The sequence below is a fragment of the Hemicordylus capensis genome, chromosome 3 (assembly GCF_027244095.1).
Source record: "Hemicordylus capensis ecotype Gifberg chromosome 3, rHemCap1.1.pri, whole genome shotgun sequence".
NCBI lineage: Eukaryota > Metazoa > Chordata > Lepidosauria > Squamata > Cordylidae > Hemicordylus > Hemicordylus capensis.
The window spans coordinates 331,946,855-331,971,661 of NC_069659.1; the positions used below are offsets into that span (position 1 = coordinate 331,946,855).

Consider the following 24,807-nt stretch of genomic DNA (forward strand, 5'->3'; position numbering starts at 1 on the left):
TTAAGTCAGAGTGGAACTACTCTGTGGAACTACGTAACTACTCAGAGTGGAATTACAGTAGCAACATACATGCAGCAGCGTGGACAGGTGTTCCACTGCCCATGTTTTGCTGTGCAGTTATGTGAGCCAGTGTATTAGATGGAAAAGGTTATTTGGCCTGCCCAATGCTGATGAGAATTTCACCACATTCTTTCACATCATCAGAAATCTAGGGGTGCAGGTGATAGGTAAAATTCTGTTCAACATTTGGCAGGACAAATGGATGAGTAGCTTGCTTGCATGCATAGCAAGATAATTTACTGTGCAGTAAAAGTTTTTTGTCCACGGGACATGTTGAACCACTTAACCATGGTTAAGAGATTGTAAGTAGGCCACAACTTCCCTTTCCAACACAAATGCTGCCTCACTTTCCCTTTTCAATTTTAATCATGCTATAATGGTACATCGAATGAAATGCTTGTATCAAACTGTAGTTACCCAATATCTTCATTGATGTACTGTAAATGCATGAGTGTACACAGCTGAAAAGCATTTCAGTTTGTTGGTATAAACAGGGGATAGAGAACTGATGTGTAGAGCTGATGTGAAGGCCAGTGCGGTGTAGTGGTTAGAGTGTTGGACTAGGACTGGGGAGACCCAAGTTCAAAATCCCACTCAGCCACGAAACTCACTGGATGTCCCTGGGCCAGTCATAAATCTTGCAGCCTAACCTACCTCACAGGGTTGTTGTGAGGATAAACATAACCATGTACACTGCTCTAGGCTCCTTGGAGAAAGAGTGGGATATAAATGTGAGAAATAACTAAATGAAATAAAAATAAACTATAGATTAATGGCTCAATATGGAGTTGGATGGCCCAATGGTCTCACTCAGTAGAAGATAGTTTTCTATGTTTATGTATGTATTGTTGCTTTACTATGAATTGTTTACTGTATTGTTCTTGATAAAGTGGGTTAGGTTTATCATAGTAATTGCTGGATTTTATTGTTGTTTGTTGCTATTGTATTTTCCTCAGGTTTTGGATGAACACTGCTTTGAGTGAAATATAAATGGAAAGGCAGCATGGAATTGGCACCATAATTTTCACTGCTTCTAATAATAGTTAATATTAAACAGCCTTATCTTTAACCAGGAATCTGCAAATTTGTTTAAAACCTTGGTTTCAAGCTCTGGTTAAAAAAGCTAACCTTGGCTAGCATTAACCATGGCTAGTTTCACTGCAAAACCAATGCTACATGAGAAGAATGGAGAACTTGCCCCAGGAAGAAGAGAAAGCAGAAATACATGAGCAGGTAGATTGTCTGTAACTTTTTAACCATGATTACACAGTTAGAAGAATTGCATCTGTACCAGGGTACCAGTGACTGGATCTTGAAATCCTACCATGAGAGTACGAAGCTCTTCTCATGATCAGTGAGAAGAGCTTTGGGGCTAACTGTGGGGAACAAGAGTTATCCTTACCTTCCCTGCAGACAACAAGCCTCCATTGGTCAATCCACCTGCCCAGACAAGCGGCGGCTTTCCTGAGGTGCTCCTGCACCTCGCTCGGGTGCTCCATCAGGTGTAGGGAAGCACCACCGTGCGGTGCCCCATCCCCCAGAGCCCCAATAATGCACCACACAAGTGTGCGGTGCGTTACTGGGAGACCCCCTCCCCACCGAGTGTCCCTGCTGCAACTGCAAGACGCATGATCACTTAGCCCGTTTTTTGGATGTGCTCGCACCCCAAACCTGGGTTAAGTGGTGGGCTACTTAAGAGGGCTCACCGCCGCCCCACAGCTGGGAGTCATGTGGCTCCAGGTGGTTCTCACGCACAGTGGAAACCAGGCTGGGCTTCCCTAGCCCAGTTTTCGCTGCTCGTGAGAATAGCTTCTATATGTAATAATACAATTCTCTTACAAAATGGTTAGTTCATATTAATTATTCTACTCATCCGTTTCCCACTCCTTGTTAATAAATGCAGAAACTCAGATGCTTTCCAGCTGTGTATTTTCATGCAAGTATAAGCTGTAATAAGAAATATATGCGAATTGTTGCATGATTCATTCCCCACCCCAGTTCCATTACCATAGTAGCCCGCTGTGTGGCTATATTTTATACAATCTCTACCCTAATACATAAAGAGGTAAAGTGGCTTGATGAAAAATCAACCAAGAAGCAAAAGGACCATTGTAGGCACTCCCATACATTAATATTGCATAGGAAATGGGCTTCCATCAAATCTAACCCTTTTAATCATAGCAAGAAAATACCTTTTCACTATGTGATGAAACTGATTTTCTTCACATAGGCAGCTGATCGTTGCAATAACTAAATTCTCCCAAGTGTCAAGAAATGTGGCACCTGTTCTCATTATAGATCTTCAGACAACAGGGAAGACAACCTTCCCACTATGCACTCAGTGAGGACAACTCCTAAAATAACATCTTTGATTTTGACAGCTTTACCTTCTTTTGGAGGACTTACTTGATCTAGAAAACTTTATCGAACATGGTTCAATAGTCAGAGGACCAGTCTTTTACTTCTGGAATCTTAGCTATACAAATATCTCCTTTCAACTGATGATCAAACACTACTATTATCGCAGGGCTATCCTTGTCATGAGAAATGAATAATGAAATATGAAAAAGGTTATTTAAGGTTTCATGAACTTGTGCTGGGTTCCTGCAGCACCTGGTGCAAGGGATTCACCCATCCCCGGGCCAATCTCAGTGGTGGTGGGAACTCCTTCTTCCTCAGGCATGCCCAAGGGGCTGCAGGTGGCAACAGCAGGACCTGGCAAGCATGAGGCAGGGATCGGGCCGGTCTGGATGTGTCCCAATACCCAGGCACATGCCACCGGGTCACTGGAGGTCATCAAACCTTCAGACTGCTGCAACGGGCCCGGATGCTGCAACACAACAGATGGGGGCAGGGCCAACTAAACCGGAAGCGCACATGGAGATTGGACTTCTGAGGGAGGGGTTGCCTTGCCCAGTTTGCTCAAGGTTATTTAGGGAGGACAGGTTAGTGATTAGGGTGGCTCCTCTGGGTACAGAGGGTACAGGTTGAGGTCCTCCAGGGAGAGGCTTAACAAGACAGCTTGCCTGGCTGGGGGCGGAACATGGATGTTGCAAACCCCCTCCTCAGCAGACTTTGAGATCTCGTGGGGAGGGGGAGAAAAGAAAAGGAGACCGGACCAAAGAGGGTCCAAATCATGGAGGCACGGACAACTTGGAATGCTTGCTAACTCTCTTTTCATATAACATCAGCCTGTGACTAACTCCCTGAACATGTAAACAAGGCAGAGTCTCAGAGGAATTTAGGGTATGTACCCAGCAGAAATGGGTAACTCAACCGATGCTTGTCCCATGAATGCTATCTTTTCACTCCCCCAAATCACACCAATATTACATTCTAGTAAAAAAAAAGAAAGAAAGGAAAAGTCCACCTCCATCTCAGTTTAGTAAACAACACTCCACACATTGCATTATGCTTACATAAGGGATTCCAGCGGCCCGATTCCTGGCTATCACAGCTTTCAGATCATTAATATCACTATAATTCCAGCGACAGATCTGGAATCCAAGATTCCAATAGGCAGGCATCCGTGGAAGTCCAATGAGCTGCAAGTTAGAAACGTACAAATAAGCTCCTAATGAGTCAATATTCTTTTGCATCACTGTATTTTTAAGCGCAACTACAGCTTAGTGAAAGAAGGGCAAAGAAATCCTTCTTGAATTGACATCCTCATGCCAGTTGGGTACTGTATTACTACAGATGATTCTTATGCTTAATTTCTTCTAAGACACACATCTCTATGCCAAGTCATACCCTGTCCATTACACACACACACACACACACACACACACACACACACACACTTACTTACTTACTTACTTTTGATTAAAAAGGTATTTGAGTTGATCCTATCCAAGCTTATGGATAGGACCACCACTAGACAACTGCAGTATCTGGTGGCTTTTATGGGGGGGGGGGAGATTTCGACTAGAAGTTTCTAGATCAAATTCTCTGTTCTACCAAAGACTCATTCAGTGATCTTGGGCAATTCACATTCTCAAAGTCTTAGTATTCCTCACAAATAGTAAAAATAGTGACTTCTCTATTATTATTAAGTAGATTTGTTGGAAGGATGAACAACCGTACTCCTTTCCAACACCTCTGATGAACACCTTTGTAGATATTTGCTGAGGCTGTTCTCACACACAGCTTATACCAGGCTAGAGAAGACCAGCCTAGTTTAGGCTGCATGTGAGAACCACCGAGATTGGGCCCAATCCCAGAGGGTCAGCGCCACCTAGCCCAGGTTTTAAACATGGTTTTTAGCCAGGGTTAAAGGCTTGAGTGAGCCCTTCACCGGGGCTCTGGGATGGTGTGTTTGCTGGGGCCATGTTCAGCCCCAGCAAACACAGAGACCGGCAGCTAGAGCACCCATCTCCTGGGGGAATCTTTCAATATACTGCACATGCCACAAAGTGCATTGTGGGATATCTGGAGGCTGGAATATATCATCACAGCCTCCAGAGCTCCTCACTGCTGTGCAGATAATCTGGGAGCGTAGTCTGCACTCCCAGGAATATTTCTTTGCTCATCTGGAGAGAAGGTGAGTTGAAGCAGCCTTTCCCCCCACCCACCCACATGCCCCCGCTGCCTTCCCGGTCGAGTTAATGACCCTTCTGTCTATGAAGCACAATGCAGATAAACTGGGCTGTTCTGTCCAGTTTCGCTCAGGAAGAAGCTCTTGCTCTCGCTCTCACATATGCTCTCTCTCTCCCTCGCTCCCCCTCCCTCCACCCACCCGCCATCTAGAATAGAAATAAATATGCTGCAGCCAGGTCTGCTCTCCCTAAATCTGGACTATGTTTTTATGCCCTTGGATTATGATTTTATTTTAAATCATAAAGCAAATCAAAGAGGAAGAACTAATGGAAGAAGGCAAAGGGAAAGTTCATCAGTAAATAATTTACTGCATCTCCAGGTCCTCAGGTCTTTGATTCTTTTCATGATCAAATAAAGAGTCAAAGGCATTTTGTTGCATGTGGAAACATTCCTTGCAAATAGTTGTGGCTCAAAGAAAGGATACATGCATAAAAATAATGATTAACACGCTGTTTGACCAAAAGTAATTTTACCAACTACAAGACATGATCACAGTGACACTAGTGGCTTGTCATTGCTAATGACCCTATATTACAATTATTTCATCGGCATAAGATGTTAGGAGCTGCTTTACTGATTGAGTAGAAACAATGGATGTGATAGAAACATACAGCTAGATATTCTTGGACAACTTGCTCTGGAGTGTTTCCCAGGAAGACATAGAAATCGAGGATTCCGCCAACGGTTCTGTATGTTACAGCTGGAGCAGGCTGGAGAAAAAACTCTGCCAGGAAAAATATCTTAAGGTTAGCTTTAACCAGTTATGAGCTAAACATAGTTCACAGACTGACAGAAGACTGACTGAAAGAAGTATCACAGAACGCAAACTGTCAGATATTGCTTAAATATAACGCACTAGGGGCATAGCCATCATTCAGCAACTGGGTTCAAAGAACCCGGGCCGCCACAACTCAGGGGCCATACCTCGCCATACCGGGGCCCTACCTCATACAGAGGCCATACCTCATACCTCGCCATACAGGGGCCATACCTCAGGGGCCATACTGACACACACACCCCCTCACGTCATGGGGGGTGCTGGTTTAGTTCCTAACCGGGGCCGCATGGCCCCATTGTGGAGTTAAGTGGCCGGGAGGGAGAGCCGCTTCTGGCTGTGCTGCAAACACAGCGCTGGCCCCAATCTTGCTCCCGAATGGGGCTGCACGGCCCCATTCAGGAGTTGGCTAGCCGACCAGAAGCAGCTCTCCCTGCCTTTAAGGCAGAGAAGAGCCACTCCTGGCTGCACTGCCAATGTGCTGTGAGTAACTGTTTTTAATCCTTTTTAATGTGCAGTAGGGGCTTCAACCTGGGCCCGAGCCGGTTCAGCCAGTTCGGCTTGAGCAGGAACCAAACCAGACCCAGTTCAGTTTGAGGTCGAGCCTCTGAGCCGAGTGAGTTTGAGTGCAAGCCGGCTCGATTTCAAGCTAGCTCGCATACCCCTAATTAAGGTTTTAAATAGTCTTCCTGGTCCTGCAATGGGGAAGACAAAAATTAATGCAAAATCAAAGCAATATCCTTTTTGCTCCACATGGGGGTGGAATGATGGTCCAAGCTGGGGCTTCAGACCCAGATTTTTATTTATTTTTTTTGGTAAAGTTCTGGCTTGTTTCCAGCCAGATTGCACCATCTTAGCCTCTTTTTTCAAACATTCAACAAAAATCAGGAGATTGACCCATAGCTTTGAGAAAAAATAACACAAAGTCCTGCCAATGTGTAATTCATATGTGCCAGATTTCATAACTATATGCCCATCAATTCCAGAAATATAGGGCGGTGGGGCAGGGATCATTATTTGGATTTGGATTTGGATTCCTAATCCAATCTGATATTCAACTTTGTGAAAGCTCATAGAATCAAAATCTGAAATTGTCGATGTCAGATTGGGTTGAATCTGAATCTGAATTTTCTAAATGCGCACAGGCCTAACAAGTTAGGATTTGAAATTACGGTTTGACTCAGCTTTGTTTTATCTAACTGCAGTTTGAACTGAACCGCAGTTCTCTCAGTTCATATGTAAAAGAAGCCACTGATGAAGTCAAATAACCTGTTGTTTTTTAAATGATATTTACAAAGCTGTATTCTCCCGGCAAGAAAAATACTGCATTTAGAATACCAGGAGAATGAGATCTCTTCTCAACAAATACATTCACTGGGTGCAATATATTTTGATCTGCCACAACAACTGTGTGACCTTTGTGCTTTTCTGGCACAATAAATGATTGCAAAGTCTAATAGCATTCAAACAGGAAAACCTGGCAGTCATAATCTCAAACAATTTTCTTACCCATGGCATTGGAGTTCAGAAAGAAAACACCAAAGGACTCTCCACTTGTACCTTCTAGGACCAAGAAGAAAGGCTGAGCTCCATATAGATTAGTGTCCTTTGAAGAAAAGAAGAGTAAATTACTACAACGACGACTACGTATATACTACTTTTCAACACAAAAGTTTTTAAAGCAGTTTACATAGAAAAAGGATAAGAATAAGAATTTATTATTGTTAATATGAAGAAAAATAAAACTTGCAAAACTTGTCAACATGGCAGGATTCTTCAAAACTGCTTGCTTCCTAAGGGGGCCCTTGTCAGGGTTGTGATGTCATAGCAGTATAACACAATCAGATACATCTTTGGGGCTGTTCAGATGAATGTGGCCTCTATCAGCCCCCTACATGCATTAACATTGGGGGCATGCTAAAAAAATGCCTGCCCTGATGTCACTCAAAGATCTGCCAACATGTTATCAGCACGTCCTTTACTAACTTATAAAGGGTGAGTGTGCAAATCGCATCATACAATGTACTGCAAAATCCTGTTTAAACAGAATTTTGCAGTCCATGTAGAAGGGCAATTTTAATGTCCAGCTGTTACAATTGAGAAAAGGATGTACCAAGAATACCTTGGCATGTCCTTGACTGATGTAGGGGAAGACGAGTTCTCAGTGCTGCCAAGACACTAAGGTATTGAGCGGGCCAGTGGAGGCCGTTCATTAGAACTGGCCCTATGTGATCATGTCAATAAAACAAATTGATGTGAGGGCAAGAAAGGCCTACTCTGAATAAGATTCCTGATAAAACCAGGTCACCTGATCAGATTTGGCAATGTAATGATGCCATTGAGCTAAATCAGAAGAAAGGAAATCATTCTTGTTCTCACTCTGCATAAGCATTTTTGCCTCATTTTAGAGCGTCCCCAAACAATTGCTAAGGTACGGGATAGGGCAATTTATGGAACAAAGGTTTTTCAGGAATGTGTCCTTATGATGCTTTCCTGCTTAGCAAAGACTTGAGCCTGCTTTAAAAATAAGCCTCATTGTCCTACTTCTTAGCTGGATGCAATGGACTTCAATATTTCTGACACCAATGACTTGCTTTAATTTAACCAATGGTATAAATTCCCCAAATCTGACTTTGACACCAGTCAGTTAAAGCATGGGTTCTCAAACTTGGGTCTTCAGCTGTGGTTGGCCTACAGCTCCCATCATGCCCTGCTTTAACTGATAGGTGTAAAAGTCAGATTTGGTTAATTCATCCCCTTGGTAAGGCAGTATCATGTAAACTTTATCTTTGTGCACAATTGCATAGGGTTGGGTGAGATCGGAGCTCTGAGTCAAGCAACACACTGACCACAGTACGAACAAACACAACTTTTGAACAGGGATTGGATGTTTCTTAACAATTATAGATGTATTATTCTAACCAGATAATCAAACAAAGCCCTGAACCCTACAAAAACCATGAATAAAAATTCAAGTGAAAATATTTCAAACATAATTCCTCACAGAAGCTCATTCTCAGAGGCTATTCTCACGATTGCATAAAATTGGGCTATCCTCTGCTAGCCCGGTTTTCCGCAGTTGTGAGAACCACTGGGCTCGGCTGCGAGTCCAGTGGTTCTAGAGCGGGTAACTGGCTCAAGTACCCCTACCCTAAAACCAGGTTTGTGGAACGAGCACTCCACAAACCCGTTTTTTTCAATCATGAGTAGCTGTGGCGCAGCTCCACACCAAGGCTACTCACGAGGAGACCCCCAGAGGGGAGACAAAAACCCGCCTCCCAGATCTGGGGGTCTCGCCAGCATGCCCTGCACGCTCATCATGGAGCTGGCAATCGTGTGGGCGGCCGATCTGGCTGCCCAGTGCTCCCGCCCAGATCATCTGTGGGGAGAGTGGGCTTAGCCTTGCTAACAGTGTTTTACTGTGTTTAAAATAAATGTTGTTGTAAGCTGCCATGAATTCCTTTATGAAGAATGGTGACATATACATATTTTAAACAAAATAAATAAACAAATAAATTTTATCAGTACTGTTGAGAAAGTAGCCTTCACATATCTGGGTCAACATTTTGAAAGGAAATTTCAGAATAACATTGTTAGCTTTTAAGAAATGTCCCTTTCTCCAATTATAGTAAATTTTCTTTCACTTACATAAGAACAGCCCTGCTGGTTCATGCTCTAGGCCTATCTAGTCCAGCATCCTGTTTCTCACAGTGGCCCTCCAGACAGCTCTGGGAGACCCAAAGACAAGAAATGAAGGTGTGCCTTCTCTCCTGTTGTTGCTCCCCCCGCAACTGGTACTCAGAGTCATCTTGCCATTGAGGCTGGAGATGGCCTATAGCCCTTAGACTAGGAGCCATTGATTGACCTGTCCTCCATGAATTTGTCTAAGCCCTTCCTAAAGTCATCCAGGCTGGGGGCCATCACCACCACAGAAAATCTTCATAATAAAGTATAATGACGTATGCATGGCTTACCGGAACAGGCAGAGCATCCCGGGTAAAGATGGACCATGTTTTCCAGTTAAAATCATGTCGGTACTGTCTATGGACGTGTTCTCCCACACCGTAAAGATTCCAGCTAGGCACTCTGATTGAGAGCTGCAAGAACTGGTCAGAATACACTAGTGGTCCTATATCAGTACTGAACCTGTTAAAGCATGACAAGATGTTATGATAGCTCTTCCTAAAAGTATTTTAAGTAGTAAATCTGTGCACAACATATTGAGGATCTCGTCACCTCTTTTGGTGTATAATTATTCTAAAATCAATGTATATGACTTTCCTTATTGTTTCAAATAAGGAGGTATTACTCAATATCTCACACACATCTGGCCCTGGACTGGCTATGCAATGCTCATGCAGACTTTCTTACATATTCCTACATGGAGTTATGTGTAGAAACTAGTGCTTTGTATATCAGGCTACAATTTGTTCCTGTGTGATTCAAGACATGCATGCAGTACATCATCATGTCAACCCTGTTCAGGAAATGGACAGTTCCCCATGTGGGTAACACCCAAGACAGGAAGGTGTCAATCTTGCTGCTTCTTTTGAACATCCAAAGGACTGATTAATATGTGCTTTGTGTAATGCTTTGTGAAGATTGTACCATCTCAAATCTCTCATGAAAGTGTACTGGGCAGACTGTGTTCCCCATACGAACGTGGACCCCACATAAATAAATAAGAACATAAGAACAGCTCTGCTGGATCAGGCCCAAGGTATCCTGTTTCACACAGTGGCCCACCAGATGCCCCTGATAAGCCCACAGGCAAGAGATGAGGGCATGCCCTCTCTTTTGCTGTTACTCCCTTGCAACTGGTATTTAAAGGCCTCTTGCTTCTGAGGCTGGAAGTGTCCTATAACCAGACTAATAGCACTGACAGACCTGTCCTCCGTGAATTTGTATCATATCCGAAAGAAAGCTAATTCCCGTCTTTTCTCTCTCTCCAGTGTGGCACATTCTGATATTCATCACCACATGTCACATGAGGTGGCAATATCCCCCTATCTACGTAACCATTTATGCACCTTGAATCAGACAAGGGCTCGCATAATGACACCACTATTCTATCCTCCAACCCCGGCCCCATCTACAATGTAAATAGGAAAGGAATAGCACAGGACGGATACATGTGGAGAGTAGACCACAGGAAAGGTACAGTGGAATCTGCTATAGATATAACCCACTGAAAAACAGCCAGTTCATATACAGTTTTAGATGACAGTGGAAATTCTAGCTGGTTTCGATTTATATTCTAGGGATGAGTACGAAACGTGATTCAAAATGTGATTCGCAGCACATCCGCAACACCTTTAAAGCAGAGGAGAGCAAGTGTTCCTCGGCCGCTCGCCACTACTTCCTGTAACAGCTGCGCATGCGTGGATCCCACGTGCATGCCAGCATCGCACAAGGGCAGTTGGGGGAGAGCGCCACCACTACAGGAAGTGGCAGCGAGCAGCGGAGGAGATGCACCTGCTCTCCTCTCTTTTAAAAGGTGCCAGGGATATACTCTGAATTGTGCTGCAAATCATGATTCATGCACATCTCTATTATATGCCCCTAATGAAAAACAAGAGACCTGCAACCACAGCTTTGTAAAAGTATAACTCTGGGAAACCAAAGTTCAAATCCCCGTTCCGCCATGAAACTCATTGGATAACTCTGGGCTGGTCACTTATCTTTCAGCCTAACCTACCTCACAGGGTTGTTTTGAAGATAAACATAACCATGTACATAGCACTGGGCTCCTTGGAGGAATAGTGGGATGCAAATATAAACATGTGCATGTGTTTGTGTGAATCACTGTACATATGTTCATTTAAAAAATGAACCCGAGTCCAGGCCCCCTCAAATTCAGGGCACAGATAGGAAGTATATTACTGAATTTTTCGATAGTGAGCCCTTTGGGGACAGGGCTCCATCTTATTTATTTATTATTTCTCTGTGTAAACCACTTCAGAAACTTTTGTTGTGGTATATAAATATTTGCTGCTGTTGTTTTTGATTATGCATTGAACACGATGTGTATACAGATTTGTACATGCATATTCTATACAAAGTTTGACTGTCTCCTGTCTAACAGTTTTTAAGGGAGTTGAGAGAGTCATTGCTTCTCATGAAGTACATATAGATTTTTTTTCTCTAGTCCAATAGATTTTGTAGGGTTTAGAAGCAGTACAAAACTATAAATACAAAAACCTGCCAAATATGTTTACCAAAGGCAACATAAAATAGGTATCAATACCACCAACACTGATCCTTCTTTCAAACCCTCTTCAGCGATATGAAAGGTTGAATTCTTTGCAAAAGATTAAACTAAAAAGGACATTATTAAAATGGAAAAATCTCAAAAGCATTACTAATGGGAAAAACTGTCATTGCTGTTTAGCACCTCCTGAGTGTAAGCCTGTGGTACATTTTCAGCCACTGTATAGCTACTGTTTGCATGAATTCATCATTAGACAACAATCTGTTTCCTGCTTTTGTTAGCTTCACAAAGCAGGTGTCCACACCTGCCTCCAAAACACAGAAGATACTTCAGCATCTTTACTTTCAATCCTGTACCTCTCTAGGCTGTGCTTATTTTCTCTACATTCAACTACACTCAACCCAGCCCTAAAGCTAAAAGAGGTGAGTCATTAATCATCTTTTGTTTTTCAGCGTAATACAGACCTGAAAGGGAGACCATTTTAGTTCTGCTACTCATTTTTTGTTTCTACGTGATGGAAGCATCATTCTATTATTGATCACTTTTTCTTATATCCAACCCTGTTCAGGGTCTTTCCAGACTATATTTTATAGGACAATGATGTTACCCAAACATCTGTCCCCTAGCTAAAGCATTAGTTGTGAGGAAATTACATCATGCCAGTACACCTTTTGTGATATTTCTAGGTAGGAGAATGCAGATTTCCCCCCAGATGACACATTCATTACTTGTTGAAGAGCCAGGTGTCTTATAAGCCTGTGAGTGTCACCTGTTGAGTGGTGCCAATTAGGGGTGTGCATGAACCAATTTTTGCAATTCGATTTAAGCTCAAATTGAATTGCAAAAACCTTGAATTGATTCAACAAGAACAGCCAGCTTGGCTGGCTGCCTCAACAAATCAACCTGGAATCACTCAAATTGATTAGAATGATTTGACCATCACTTTTCTGTGGAGAGCTGCTCTACAATTGGGGTTGCGGGCAGACCAGCCTTCCACTCCAGATGTAGCCATTCAGCCCACCTCAGAGGGCTGGTCTGCCCAGGCAGACGTAGCTGACAGGTACCTGCCAATCCCAATTGGTAGACCAGCTCTCCCTGGGGGAAAGTGCCATTTTGAGGCCCATTTTCCCAACAAAATGGGCCTCAAAATGGTATTCAAATTACCCAGATCAAATCAGGTTGAATCAGGGGTGATTCTACTCAATCCCAAATTGGGCCCTCTATTTTGAGGGTGATTCAATTTGGGAGCAAATTTCCAAGTCACCCTGAATTGACCAGAATTGATTCAAGGGTGAATCGAATTGCACACTCCTAGTGTCAATGATATCACTAGAACAAAACCAACATTTCTATTCTTCTTTATAGGCCTTTAAAGCTCCCACCACCACCTGCTTTTACAATTTTGGCTGGATTATAAGCATTCTCCAAAGAACCACTTTGGAGAGATCACTTTCCTGTAGAAGAAATATCTGGCTTCTACCAGTCATGGCCAGGCCAATGTAAGGTCTGAAATTACAGAAGTCTGAAATTACCTAGGATGTGTTCAGGAGAGGCACTTTCATGAAGCAAGGTGAGGCAGTCACCTCAGGCAGCAAATTATGTTTATAATTATATAAATTGTATTATATAACTATATAAATTATGCATTATTTTTATTCTAAAATCCATCTTTTTAGAGAGCCATTGTAACATTTCAGCTGTAACTGTATCTGGTGGTTTTTTTCACTTTTTCACTTTTAGCACTTTAAGTTGTCCATTTACATTTTGTTTTTAGTTCATTTCTATATTATTCATTTTATGTTGTTTTTATAGTGTGTTAAGTAGTAGTTAAGTAGTTAAGAAGTAAATGTTAGAAAGCTGAATGAACTGAGTGCAGTCCAAGTGGAGTTGCTGAAGCCAGTCAAAACTGAAGAACTGCTAGCTCAGGCTGAGAGAATCAGAGCTGTGGCTGTAGCAGGAACTGAAATCACAGAAGAACCAGGCTGGATTGAAGCCTAGGCCTGTACTGTAACCAGGACAAGAAACTGCAGAAGGAAAAGCCAGAGTTGAGAAAGGTGATCATCAAGGACTCACTGAGTTAATCCTCAGTGAGAGTCAGGTTAGTGGATGCATTTTTGCCCACATTTTGTTTGATCCCTATGCTCTTTTTGGTTTATTTTCTTTTAAAAAAAAACTAAACTTGCGAAGCAACTTTTGATTTAAATTAAATAAACTGCAAAGTAAAATTTCTTGTTTACATCTAAAGGAAAATTGTAGCTTCTGTTTTTTTTCAACCCCACACCTATAGGCCTTACCACTCTACCAAAGTTTGTTTTTTCAACAAAAGGTGGAAAGCTGTTGTGGTAGACTCAGCCTAAAGCACAAAAGTCTACTTGGTGGCAGGGGTTAAAACGGTAAATTGTCAGGGAGATCTGCATCTCGTGGTAGCACAGCGGGGTGGATCCTCCACACATGGTGGCAAAGTGGTGGGATAGACAGCTATTCCTCCACATAAGTAAATAAATGATTGAGGCACCAGCAGGGCAGCAAGATGCCACTCCCACACTTTTGGGACTGATCTGACCCTTGCAAACTTGGCAAGTAATGCACCCCCTCCCCACTCATTACGAGACCCAGGCGGAGAGAAATAAAGGCAGCTAGTAACTCTTGCTCCTCTCTGTTCCCTATACACTTGGTACAAGGCACTATTTTGTGCATCTCCTCAGGTGCTACTCCTGAATGGGCTGTATGGAGGATACTAGACAGCCACCTAGTGGCACAGCAGAGAAATGCTTGACTATCAAGCAGAAGGTGGCCAGTTCGAATCCCTGCTGGTACTATATTGGGCAGCAGCAATATAGGAAGATGCTGACAGGCATTATCTCATACTGTGAGGGAGGAGGCAATGGTAAACCCCTCCTGGATTCTACCAAAGAAAACCACAGGGCTCTGTGGGCGCCAGGAGTCGACAGCAACTTGATAGAACACTTTACTTTACTTCCTCCAATTTGATATTTTATTTTGCATTTGCATCCATCCGGTCTTCCTTGAAGGAGCTCAGGGCAGAGCTCTTATCTCCCTCGTAACCTCACAAGAACCCGTGGAGCTACGTTTGACTGAATGTATGTGACTGAACAAATGTCCAAGAACATCTAGGGAGCTTCATTGATGACTGAAGATTTGAATTCAGTCTTCCTGGTCAAAGTCTAACACCCTAGCTGCTACACCACACTGGATTAATTTCACTAGCCTCCAGTTTGTTTCTGCATCCAATTCAAAGTAGAGATTTTTAATTTTAAAGCCCTAAATGTTCCAGGGCCAAGTGAGCTAGCTTAAGAATGGCTTTTGCCTGTAAAAAGAGGCACCTTTTAAAAGGGGTGATTCTCTTTATCGAGCAGGGGTAGAGCAAGTGGCCCTATCCAACCCCAGCATAGCATCCCCCCAGTGGCTGTCGCTGGTATCTATTTTATATTTCTTTTTAGATTGTGAGCCCTTTGAGGGCAGGGATCAATATTTATTTATTTTTATTTCTCTGTGTGAACCGCTTTGGGAACTTTTGTTTAAAAGCAGGAAATAAATAGTCTTCATAGCAGTTGTAGTAGATGAACTTACCTAGTCACTCTGATCATCTCCTGCGCCCTGGCTGTATTTCACCCTGCTGTGTGATGTATGTTGGGCGTCTACATGAGACACAGTCAGGGATGGCACTTCCATGAGACGGAGTGTAGAGTTCGCTTCAGGCAGCAATTTACTGGGGCAGCAGCAAGGCAGCAAAATACCCTCCTGCCCTTCCTTGCTTTAAAAAAAAATAGGGGGGGGAGGAGAGAGTGCACAAGGGGAGGCTGACATTTGACATGCTGCCTCAGGTGCACAGAGCTCTTGAGCCATACCTGGATACAACCCTTGATGGCTGGTATTTCCACGAGTAGCTACCTTGATCCCTCGAGTTTGCTGATTATGGAAATTCCATTCATCACTTTTCCTGCACATCCCGCTTCAGGAAAACAGTGCAGTAAGCATGAACGCCAGGTTCGACGGACTGTGTGACAGTGATGGGGCGGGAATTTCTCCCTACCATCCAAGTTGTGAGCATGAGCCCAGGAGCACTCCATGACATCTCTCTACAGTTCACACAAACTTAGCTTCCACTTTAATTTTATTTTATTTTTCCCCCTGCACATTGGAATAAACCCTTCAATGTGGAAAGGTTCCCAATGCTAGACATTGTGAAAATTGCAGATCTATTATTTTATTTTTTTGATATGATTTTAAGGAGAATGTTTGAATAAATGAAGAATAATTGACTGTGCTGTTGTTTATAATAAAAACAAAAGGGTGACTTACAGAACCTTGTTGTTGCTCTTCCTGACCACGCTGATGCTAAAAGGGTTTGTAGTGATGCTAACCCCGTAATTTGTATCAGAAGCTTTAGGTCCCTCAAAGGACTTAATATTCGGATGTGGAACTTCATATCTTTTATTGTTAGGATCTGTAATCTGAAGGAAAATGAAGCATTTAACTTCTGTTTGCCTCATACTATCCTTTCATCATTGTGATATATTCCTGAATCAATGGTATACATACTAAACATGTTGAATGAATATAATGTTACATTTTATTGAGTATAATGAATACCATTATGTAATTAATGAGTCCATGCAAATTTTCTGATCTTCCGCGCATTCTACAGACTCACTTGTTAAAAATATTTTTATCAATATAATCCTCTTATTGTAAACTGAAAGGAAATATATGTTTTTCTCACCATGATATTTTCACTAAAAGATGTGTATTAGGTGTGGTTTAATTTGTTTGGGGTAAAACTGAACAAAGTCTGAATTTCTGCAGTTCCTAACCCCTCCCCAAACCTATCTGATGTAGACACTCAGGCAAGAAGTCAAAAACTGTCCAAATTTATTATGGGTACAATTCACAATAAAGCTCTGTTGTGCAGGTATACTGAACCTGAAGCTGTGATTCTGGTTTTCCTGCACTGAGTGCGGCATTGACTAGCTGGCTTATAAGGACCTTTTTAGCTCTCTGATTCTGTGGCCGCATTCACATGTAACACTGAACAGCGGGTCCAATGGACCCATGGTTCCGCTCCACACCCCCATCACTGCTCTCCTGTCTGAATTTGGATGTCATGGAGAACACTCTCTCTGCAGTCAGTGAGATTGCAGAGAGGAGGGGGAACTGGCCATATGGGCTTCCTTCTGGCATGAAGGACAGCCTGCACAGCCAGTCATGGCTGGAGGGAGTGAGAAACTTCCTTCCTCAACTCCAGTCACAGTGAATGCAGCCCACGGTTCTGAATTTGGATGACACACAGGCTGTGTGGAAGCTTGGATTGGGGTGACAAAATTCACGACAACCCAAGGGTTCAGATTGGAGTTTAAAAATCCAAACCTTGGGTATGTCACCTCGCAGAACCGAAGTTGCATACATTCGGATGACATGGTAAGAAAACCTCTGTCCCCTTAAACTCCAGTTCCATGTTACATGTGAATGCAGCCTATGAGTCTATTTTAAAGCAATATTTGATGTGCAGGCTGTGGACCATTCAGAAAAATTGTTCCCCATGTGATTATTAAATGCGCGTTGGGGATAATACAGAAGAAGTTGCTCTTTAAGTTCAGGACTTTAAAGGTAATAAGCTTTGTATTTTGCCTGGAAAAATTGGCAACCAGTGCAACTGTTTGAGGGCAGGCATAATATGGTCTCCCTGGGTTACCCCAGAGACCACATTTTGTGGCCACATTTTGAAGACAATGAGGCTTCAATAATCCGTGAGACCTGCTTTTGTTAAAACTGCGGGGAGAGCGGGCTAAGCCCCGCAGACGAGTAGACAGGAATCCCTGGGCGGCCGGATCAGCTGCCCACACGATGCCCGGCTCCGTGACGGAGCCGGTGGGGGGAGTGGGGGCTGCGCGGCCCCCACAAGCCCCAGTATGCCCTGTGTGAGTGTGCAGGGCATACTGGGGAGAGCCCCGAGCCGGGAGGTGGTTTTTTGCCTCCTAGCCAGGGGTCTACTCGTGTGTAGGCATGGTGCGAAGCCGCACCGCAGCTACTCATGAACCTAAAAAGCACGTTTGCTGGAGCGCTCGCTCCGCAAACCTGCTTTTTAGCAGGGGTTCTCAAGCGGGTTACCCGCTCAAGAACCACCGGGCTCGGCTGCGAGCCCGGTGGTTCTTATGACCAACAAAAATCAGGCTGGGCTCTCCTAGCCTGATTTTTGTTGGTCGTGAGAATTGCCCCAATAACCTTTAACCTTTTATTTGTTTGTTTGTTTGATTGATTGATTGATTGATTGATTTATATACCGCCCTTCCAGAAATGGCTCAGGGCTTTTAAGACCTGGGAGCCATTTTAAGCCCAAACATAGATTATAGGCATACTTCTTAATTTGCTAACATATATTTCTCTGGAGGTAGAGTTACTGGTGGGACCATTCATATGTCAGGCTGCATTCTGATGTTCTGTGTTCCAGCCCACCCACCCCCACCCCAAGTGAAGACCAATGCCATAAAAAACAATCTAACCTTGAACCGGAAGCGGTTTGCTGTCTGATACTCAGCAGTGAGTTGAAGCTTGTTAATATCATTTCCAAAGAGGGATGGTGCAGGCAGCCTTCTGAGTTTAGCTTCAAATCCTTTAGAATAAAAATGAAAAACATAAGGGTATTAATCCATCATTACATACAAAACGTCTGTATCATAGGGATCAGTGACTTTGGGCCTTTGGGCCAAATGCAGGTGCATGTTACTAGTTCAGAGTCAAAAGGACCAAATGGGAAGGTCAGGCAATGGGCTTTGCTGGCAGGCCACTTTGGACACACTGCAGATCATGGCTGTAGCACAGATGAGTGCGTAATATGCTTTGGAATTCTGATTTAATTTCTCCTTACCCAGTAGGATAAAATAGTTAGAGTCAGAATTCTTCAACCAAGACCATCATCTGAGCATCAGATTTCCATGGTAGCTCAGTGATAGAGCACATTCTTTGTATGTGGAAAGTCCCAGGTTCAATCCTTGGCACTTCCAGGTAGGATTAGGAATGATGCTCATTGGAAATCCTGGAGAGTTGCTGCCAATCCTCGTAGAAAATACTGAACTAGATCAGGATTGTGCAACTCTAACATTTGATCTATGGAGTTATGCTGGGCTCCATACTGTTTGAAGGAACTAAAATGCATATTATTCCAGGAGTACACTTTTCTGCTTACCGTAGTTTGTTTCTTTCTGGCCTCCCACCACTTTGTACCCATGACTGCTAGAAAAGTAGCACCAGGGAATATATGTTTCATTTTGAGGGTTCCAGCAGCAGCCGCGGACTGTGCATAGGGCCTGCATTATCAACGAGAGAGGATAAATTGCTTCATTAGCAGCAATAATCTTCAAATTCATTCTCAGACACAGTAAGCTGTGTTTCACAAGGTCCTCTGAGCCAATACATGCAACCAGTTTGTATGTGCTGAGGTCAGCCTCAGGTGATGTTGTGTGCATGTACACACATTTGTGCTTTGTGCACACTGGAGCAGTCTTATAAATGGTTCAGCATATGTTTGCATGGTAGAACAATTTTTCGGGGGGCATTTCAAGAACACACTATCCCCAGCAATGAGAGTTCTAAGACAGGAGGCAATACCTAAATTTTGCAGCATTTCCTGGATTTCTTCCTTCACATAACTTATTGGGGCAATAGAGAACATAAGAACAGCCCTGCTGGATCAGGCCCAAGGCCCATCCAGTCCAGCATCCTGTTTCGCACAGTGGCCCACCAGATGCCACTGGAAGCCACAGGCAGGAGTTGAGGGCATGCCCTCTCTCCTGCTTTTACTCCCCTGCAACTGGTACTCAGAGACACAGTGGGGTGGACAGCAGAGACTGAAGCCCTGGATGCCACAATGTACTTTTATCACAGGATGCAGGAGACAAAAAAAAATTTCTTTGGTTTCCAGCAACCTTACTATATCCAAGAAACAAATCTGATTACTATGGATTAATTCTGAAACTGGTTTCAGGAAGTCAGTGCATCCTTAAGTGTTCATACATTCATTTCCATGCCATGCATTTTGTGATTCCCTCATACAACTGGCTTTAAATAAATAAATTGAACTGGACTGTTCAATTGCCCTGTCAAACAAAAGTCAAATGCAACCCAACCTTGGGGTTTTATCCCATGATCTATGTGATTCTTCTTACAGTACCTTGTGGACTAATTAATTTATATTGAAGCTCTTACTTTGAAGCTCTTAATGCTTTCACTGAAAGCCTGATTTCTTATCACAAGGAAATTGCCCATTAGCAAGAGAAATATTTTGGAGACACAATGTTTGTGTACACATTTAAGACACTTACCCCTCCTTTTCAACAACTAACTTGGTTTACATGTCCTCTCCTTTACTTGCTAAGACATCTCAAGCAACCACATTAATTTAATTTAATTTAATTTAATTTAATTTAATTTAATTGATGCATATACTTCCTCTCAAAAAATGGCTCAGGGTGATTATTACTATCCTCACCTGCAAGCAAGACAGAGATTCTTTCAAAACCATACAGCCCTATTTAATTCTGCACCACATGTTTGTGGGGCTGTGTAAGCCCCAGGGTCTTCACTCTCACCCCCCCCCCACTCACACACACACACTGCTCCTCTTTATGGGAGGAGAGTTGGTCTTCTTAATTCTTCTTAAATATTACTGTAACCCTAATCACCATCTCTTGCTGTTGCCACCAGCCTATGCAGGTAGTGCACTGGAGCATGGAGGAACTGGTTAAATTGTGTTCCCATGGTTATGCTTTTGTAGGCCAGTACAATATCTCAGACTTGGCATCAGGTATCAAGCCCTCGTGGTGTGAACATCATGGGCCATCAAAGGTCCTTGGTTTTTGGAGCTCAGTTGGAGCTGACACACCCATAACTATCCTGTAAATCAAAGGGGTTGGGTTTTTTTGCCTTTAATAGATATATCGATAGATTGATAGATCTCCATATCTGTTTAATCTCTGAAATCTTTTTAGTATCTTAGTGTTGCTGTTTTCCTCTCTAAGATATTCTTTATAAATTTCTAAACATTTCTAAATGTATCTTCTTAGAGATACTGGTTGTAAGACTATTGTAATGTCAAGGTTTGTCACATTCTTCTGTCATAGCAGTCACTGGGCCCTTGTTGAGGCCCATTAACCATTGTGAATTTCCTCCACTTCTGAACATAGAGACTGGATGGCACATTCACACTTGCGCTTTACTAAACTCTATGTACATGGGTCTCCAGGATAGCCATAGGAGCCTTAGATTTAATCACAATGAAATATATGTGAAAACCCACATGCACATGAACACATGCATGTAAAGTGAAATTGCACCCATCTGGGTGGAAAAGAGGAGGACACTGAGAGAGGAGACATGCTTTATAATCTCTGTAGGTGGGAACCTTTGCACAACTTATCTCATGAAATCTCTGACACTGAAAATCAACACAAGGGTAGGATGCATGGGCATACCTACAGACTGTAGGTGTACACAAGTGAAGAGACACCATTTTTGCCAGACCTCTATGTTTCTCTCTACCAAATATGTCCCTGAAGTCTCCCCAGTCCTCAGGGACATATTTTCAGGGCAGCATCAGCTGCAACATAAGAAGGATGGGAATGGGCAGACCCTGCCCCTCTTTCTTTGTGCATGTGCAACATTCTTCAACCCATGCAACATTAGTCATTATATGAGCCATGCTTTGCTCTATTGTACAGCTTTCACAGAACAATAATGAGAACAGACTTCTCTCTAAACTTATTCTAGGGGACAAAATATTCCTTGCCAAAAGTGAAGAAAGCGAGCGAGCTGAAAGCTTCCCATAACCCATGTTCTCTATCAGTAATAACTGGAGATACCACACTCAGATAATAATGATCCTAGTGAAAAAGCTATATTTAATTTATCCTATAACCTCATAAATAGTTCATGAAAGCAAATGCTACTGGGGCATTGAGGAGAGACTTTTGCCACTGAGCAGAACTGTTGCTATCTGAGCTTAATTAGTAACCTCTCAGGACTTTTCAACAGCATAAATAAATGATAGCAAGAGCTAATTGCTTTCTAGCTTCCCCAACTAAGAGAAGTCAATGGGGTTTCTAAAAGTTCAAGGCTAGGCAAAAGGCAGCCTGAACCACACAAGTCAGGCTGAAGGTTTGGGGTGTCACCTGCCTATAATTCATATGCACAGTGATGATTCATGGGGTAGCATGTGCTAATATTATTCCTAGCAGAATCCTATGCTATGTATATATCAGGGGTAGCCAATCTGAGGCCCTCTAGCTGTTGTTAATTCATTTATTTCCACACACGCACACTAACTATTTTTATTTCCTCTCTTATCCAGAGATCAGTAAACAGCATCAATTTATTAATTGTCTCATGGCATGTCTGAAGGCACATGATGCAGCCACCTAGACAGGTCTAGGTCATGATGTAGCCACCTAGACAGGTCTAGGTCCAGTTAGTGCCCAGATGGATAACTGCCCTGGAAGGAACCCCATGTATGCACCCTTGAGCACCCTAATGGAAGAAAGGCAGGACAAAAACTTAATAAATAGCTAAATATATTTGTATTCCTTTGCTGCTTATCATACCTTTGTTGCCACTTGATCTGGAATGCAATCTATTCTCTCAGATATTTGTACAGGTGGACAAGTAGGTGAAAAGTCTGAAAGGAATCAATCAATCGTTATGTTAACCAACCACCTTAGCATTTTTTTAAAGAACAAAACAAAATTCAAGAAAATATATTTTTTAAAAGAAAGACTAAGAACAGATTGCAAATGCAATCACAGATAGATTTTAATGATGTATCCAATTATCGCAGCTGATTAGCAAATTTAAATTGGACTCTTGTTGCTGCCATTGCCAAACAATCCTCTATCAAAGATTCATTGTAATACATTTCTGTAAGTAAAATGGAACAAATTTTCAGCTAGATATGGCCAATTCTAAAATGCAGCCATATCACTAATTCTGTCTTAGACAGTTCTCTCCATGCATATAGGCAAAGTGTGAAATAGAGATGATGATGCATCCAGAGCCTACATGTGTTAGGGTGTGTCTGTGTTTGTGTTTGTGTGTGTGTGTGTGTGTGTGTGCGCGCAAAGGCCCCTCTACAGAAGTTACAACTGATATATAGAAGTTAGAAATGGGGCCAGTAGGTGTGATTACAGCCATGTGTAAATTCAGATATACTTTGAATATGTATGACTAGACATCTTGGCTTTGAATGGTAATCATCTATCTTTAAAGACACATTTTTTCACCCAGTGAAATTAAATACCCAGTAAATTAAATAATAAATTTTACCCAGTAAAATTAAATACAATTGTAATAGTTTTAACATTCTTTTAACATATTACAAGCTGACCGCTGCACAGAGCATCTGTGCGTTTTTTGGGGCTGGCAACCTCTCTCCTCCCCCCGCCCCAGTCTCCGGCTGGGCTGCCGCCACCTCCTTGCCTGGCCTCCTCACTGGGCCGGATCCGCTGCCTCTCTCCCCCTGCCCCAGTCACTGGCCCGGCTGAGTGCCGCCGCCGCGGCCAGGCCCACCGCCACCTGGCATCTGGGCCCGCCGCCTGCGCCTCAGTGGCCGGGCCGGACCTGCCGCCTGGCCCACTACTTCCGCCATGCCAGGCCCGCTCTCTTTGAGGCCGGCTACCTCTCTCCCCCCCACTCCACCCAGTCTCCGGCGGGGCTGAGTGCCGCCGCTGCGGCCGCCGCCTGCCAAGCCTGCCGAGAGCCTCTTGCCAGTCTTTGCGGCTGGCCACCTCTCCCCCCCCACCCCACCCCCACCTCTCCCCCCCACCCCCTGCCGCAGTATCGGGGCCCGCCACCACTGCCGCCTCCTTGTCCATCGGCTGGTCCTCCTCCTCGCCTTGCCTTGCCTTGCCTCCTTGCCCCTCGCACTACCCATCGCCGCCAGGCCGGGCCCACCAGCGGCCATGGCTCGCAGCGGCCAATTCTCCTCCTCCTGTGTGTGCCAGCTAATCAGGTGCCTCCGCAGCCCAACCAATCAGCTGGGCTGCCGGGACGCATTTTTCCCTGGCACACCCAGGATAATTATATATATAGATTTTAAGGTTTTAAAATTGTTGTAATGTTCTAACCATTCTGGATATTGGCTGTATTAATAAAGACTGACTGACAGACTAATGTTCTAACTTTTTGTTGTCATTTATTTTAACCAATGTTTTAATTTCTCTGTTGTCTATCTGTTTTAATTAATGTTTTGACATTTTTGTTTTTTGGTGTAAACCGCCCAGAGATGTAAGTTTTGGGCAGTATTAAAATATGTTAAATAAATAAACAAATAAGCCAACAAACCCAAATTCTCACATGCCTGGTTATATAGTAATCCACTTGGTCACTTGGGTTTACATAAACAGGAAGAACTAGGATCTGTGGATCATGGACACATTTTCCTGTCACTTCTTATCTGTCCAAGGGTACTTTCAGCTCACTCTGTGGTACTGAAGGATCTGGGAAATTGAAATTGGTGTGCTTCTTTTGAATGATTGGTTGGCTGGTTGATAGTGCAGTGTATGAATAAAAATTAATTATTTACAGAAATAAAAGGAATATAACTTCCTTTCATTTCCATTTAACAAACAACAAAAAAAGAAATGTTCCATTCTTCATTTCCTGCCTCCTAAGCCAACAGCTGAGAGCACAAACATATGCCCTGTACTATATAAACAATGGCCAACATCCTAATACTTCACGCACACTGGGACATTGTGCTAGTGCAAAGCTGTTGTGTCAGTTCGTTGTGCTCAGTTTGGAACTTGCATTCCAGACTAGTATTGTGCTAGCACAAACATATTTGTGATACACGACATGGTGGGCAAACTGTAGAACACCTCATATGTTTTGCGGGGAACTTCTGCACAGGAGTGCAATTCCGAAAACTTTGTGATTTAGCACAGTTATGCAATCTTCTTTCATGCGCACAATTTTATTCATTGCATAAGTGCAGCTTTAGTCAAGATGTTCTGTTATTTTCATTTGGGCAGTACTTCCATTTCCTGAAGGAAGTCTTCTTCCCTTTTATAGCTTTTCTGACTCTGCTTATTAGTTATGCTGGCTAACCTCCTGAACTTGGTGGTACCTTTCCTCCTTCTTGATATACATCCCAACT

General features: G+C 43.1%; 1 protein-coding gene across 1 annotated transcript in view; it reads right to left on the minus strand.

Annotated features, from left to right (window-relative positions):
- Nucleotides 1-23,298, minus strand: part of SI (sucrase-isomaltase) — a 220,785-nt gene extending 197,487 nt beyond the window's left edge. Inside the window, exons 1-9 of the mRNA XM_053309014.1 lie at nt 23,271-23,298; nt 22,259-22,332; nt 18,850-18,970; nt 18,167-18,276; nt 15,969-16,120; nt 9,415-9,580; nt 6,944-7,040; nt 5,271-5,383; nt 3,480-3,605 (exon numbers count right to left, since the gene is read on the minus strand). Of these exons, the coding sequence (XP_053164989.1) occupies nt 3,480-3,605; nt 5,271-5,383; nt 6,944-7,040; nt 9,415-9,580; nt 15,969-16,120; nt 18,167-18,276; nt 18,850-18,970; nt 22,259-22,332; nt 23,271-23,298 (987 nt within the window). The remainder of the gene's footprint in view (nt 1-3,479; nt 3,606-5,270; nt 5,384-6,943; nt 7,041-9,414; nt 9,581-15,968; nt 16,121-18,166; nt 18,277-18,849; nt 18,971-22,258; nt 22,333-23,270) is intronic.
- Nucleotides 23,299-24,807: the final 1,509 nt, after the last annotated feature.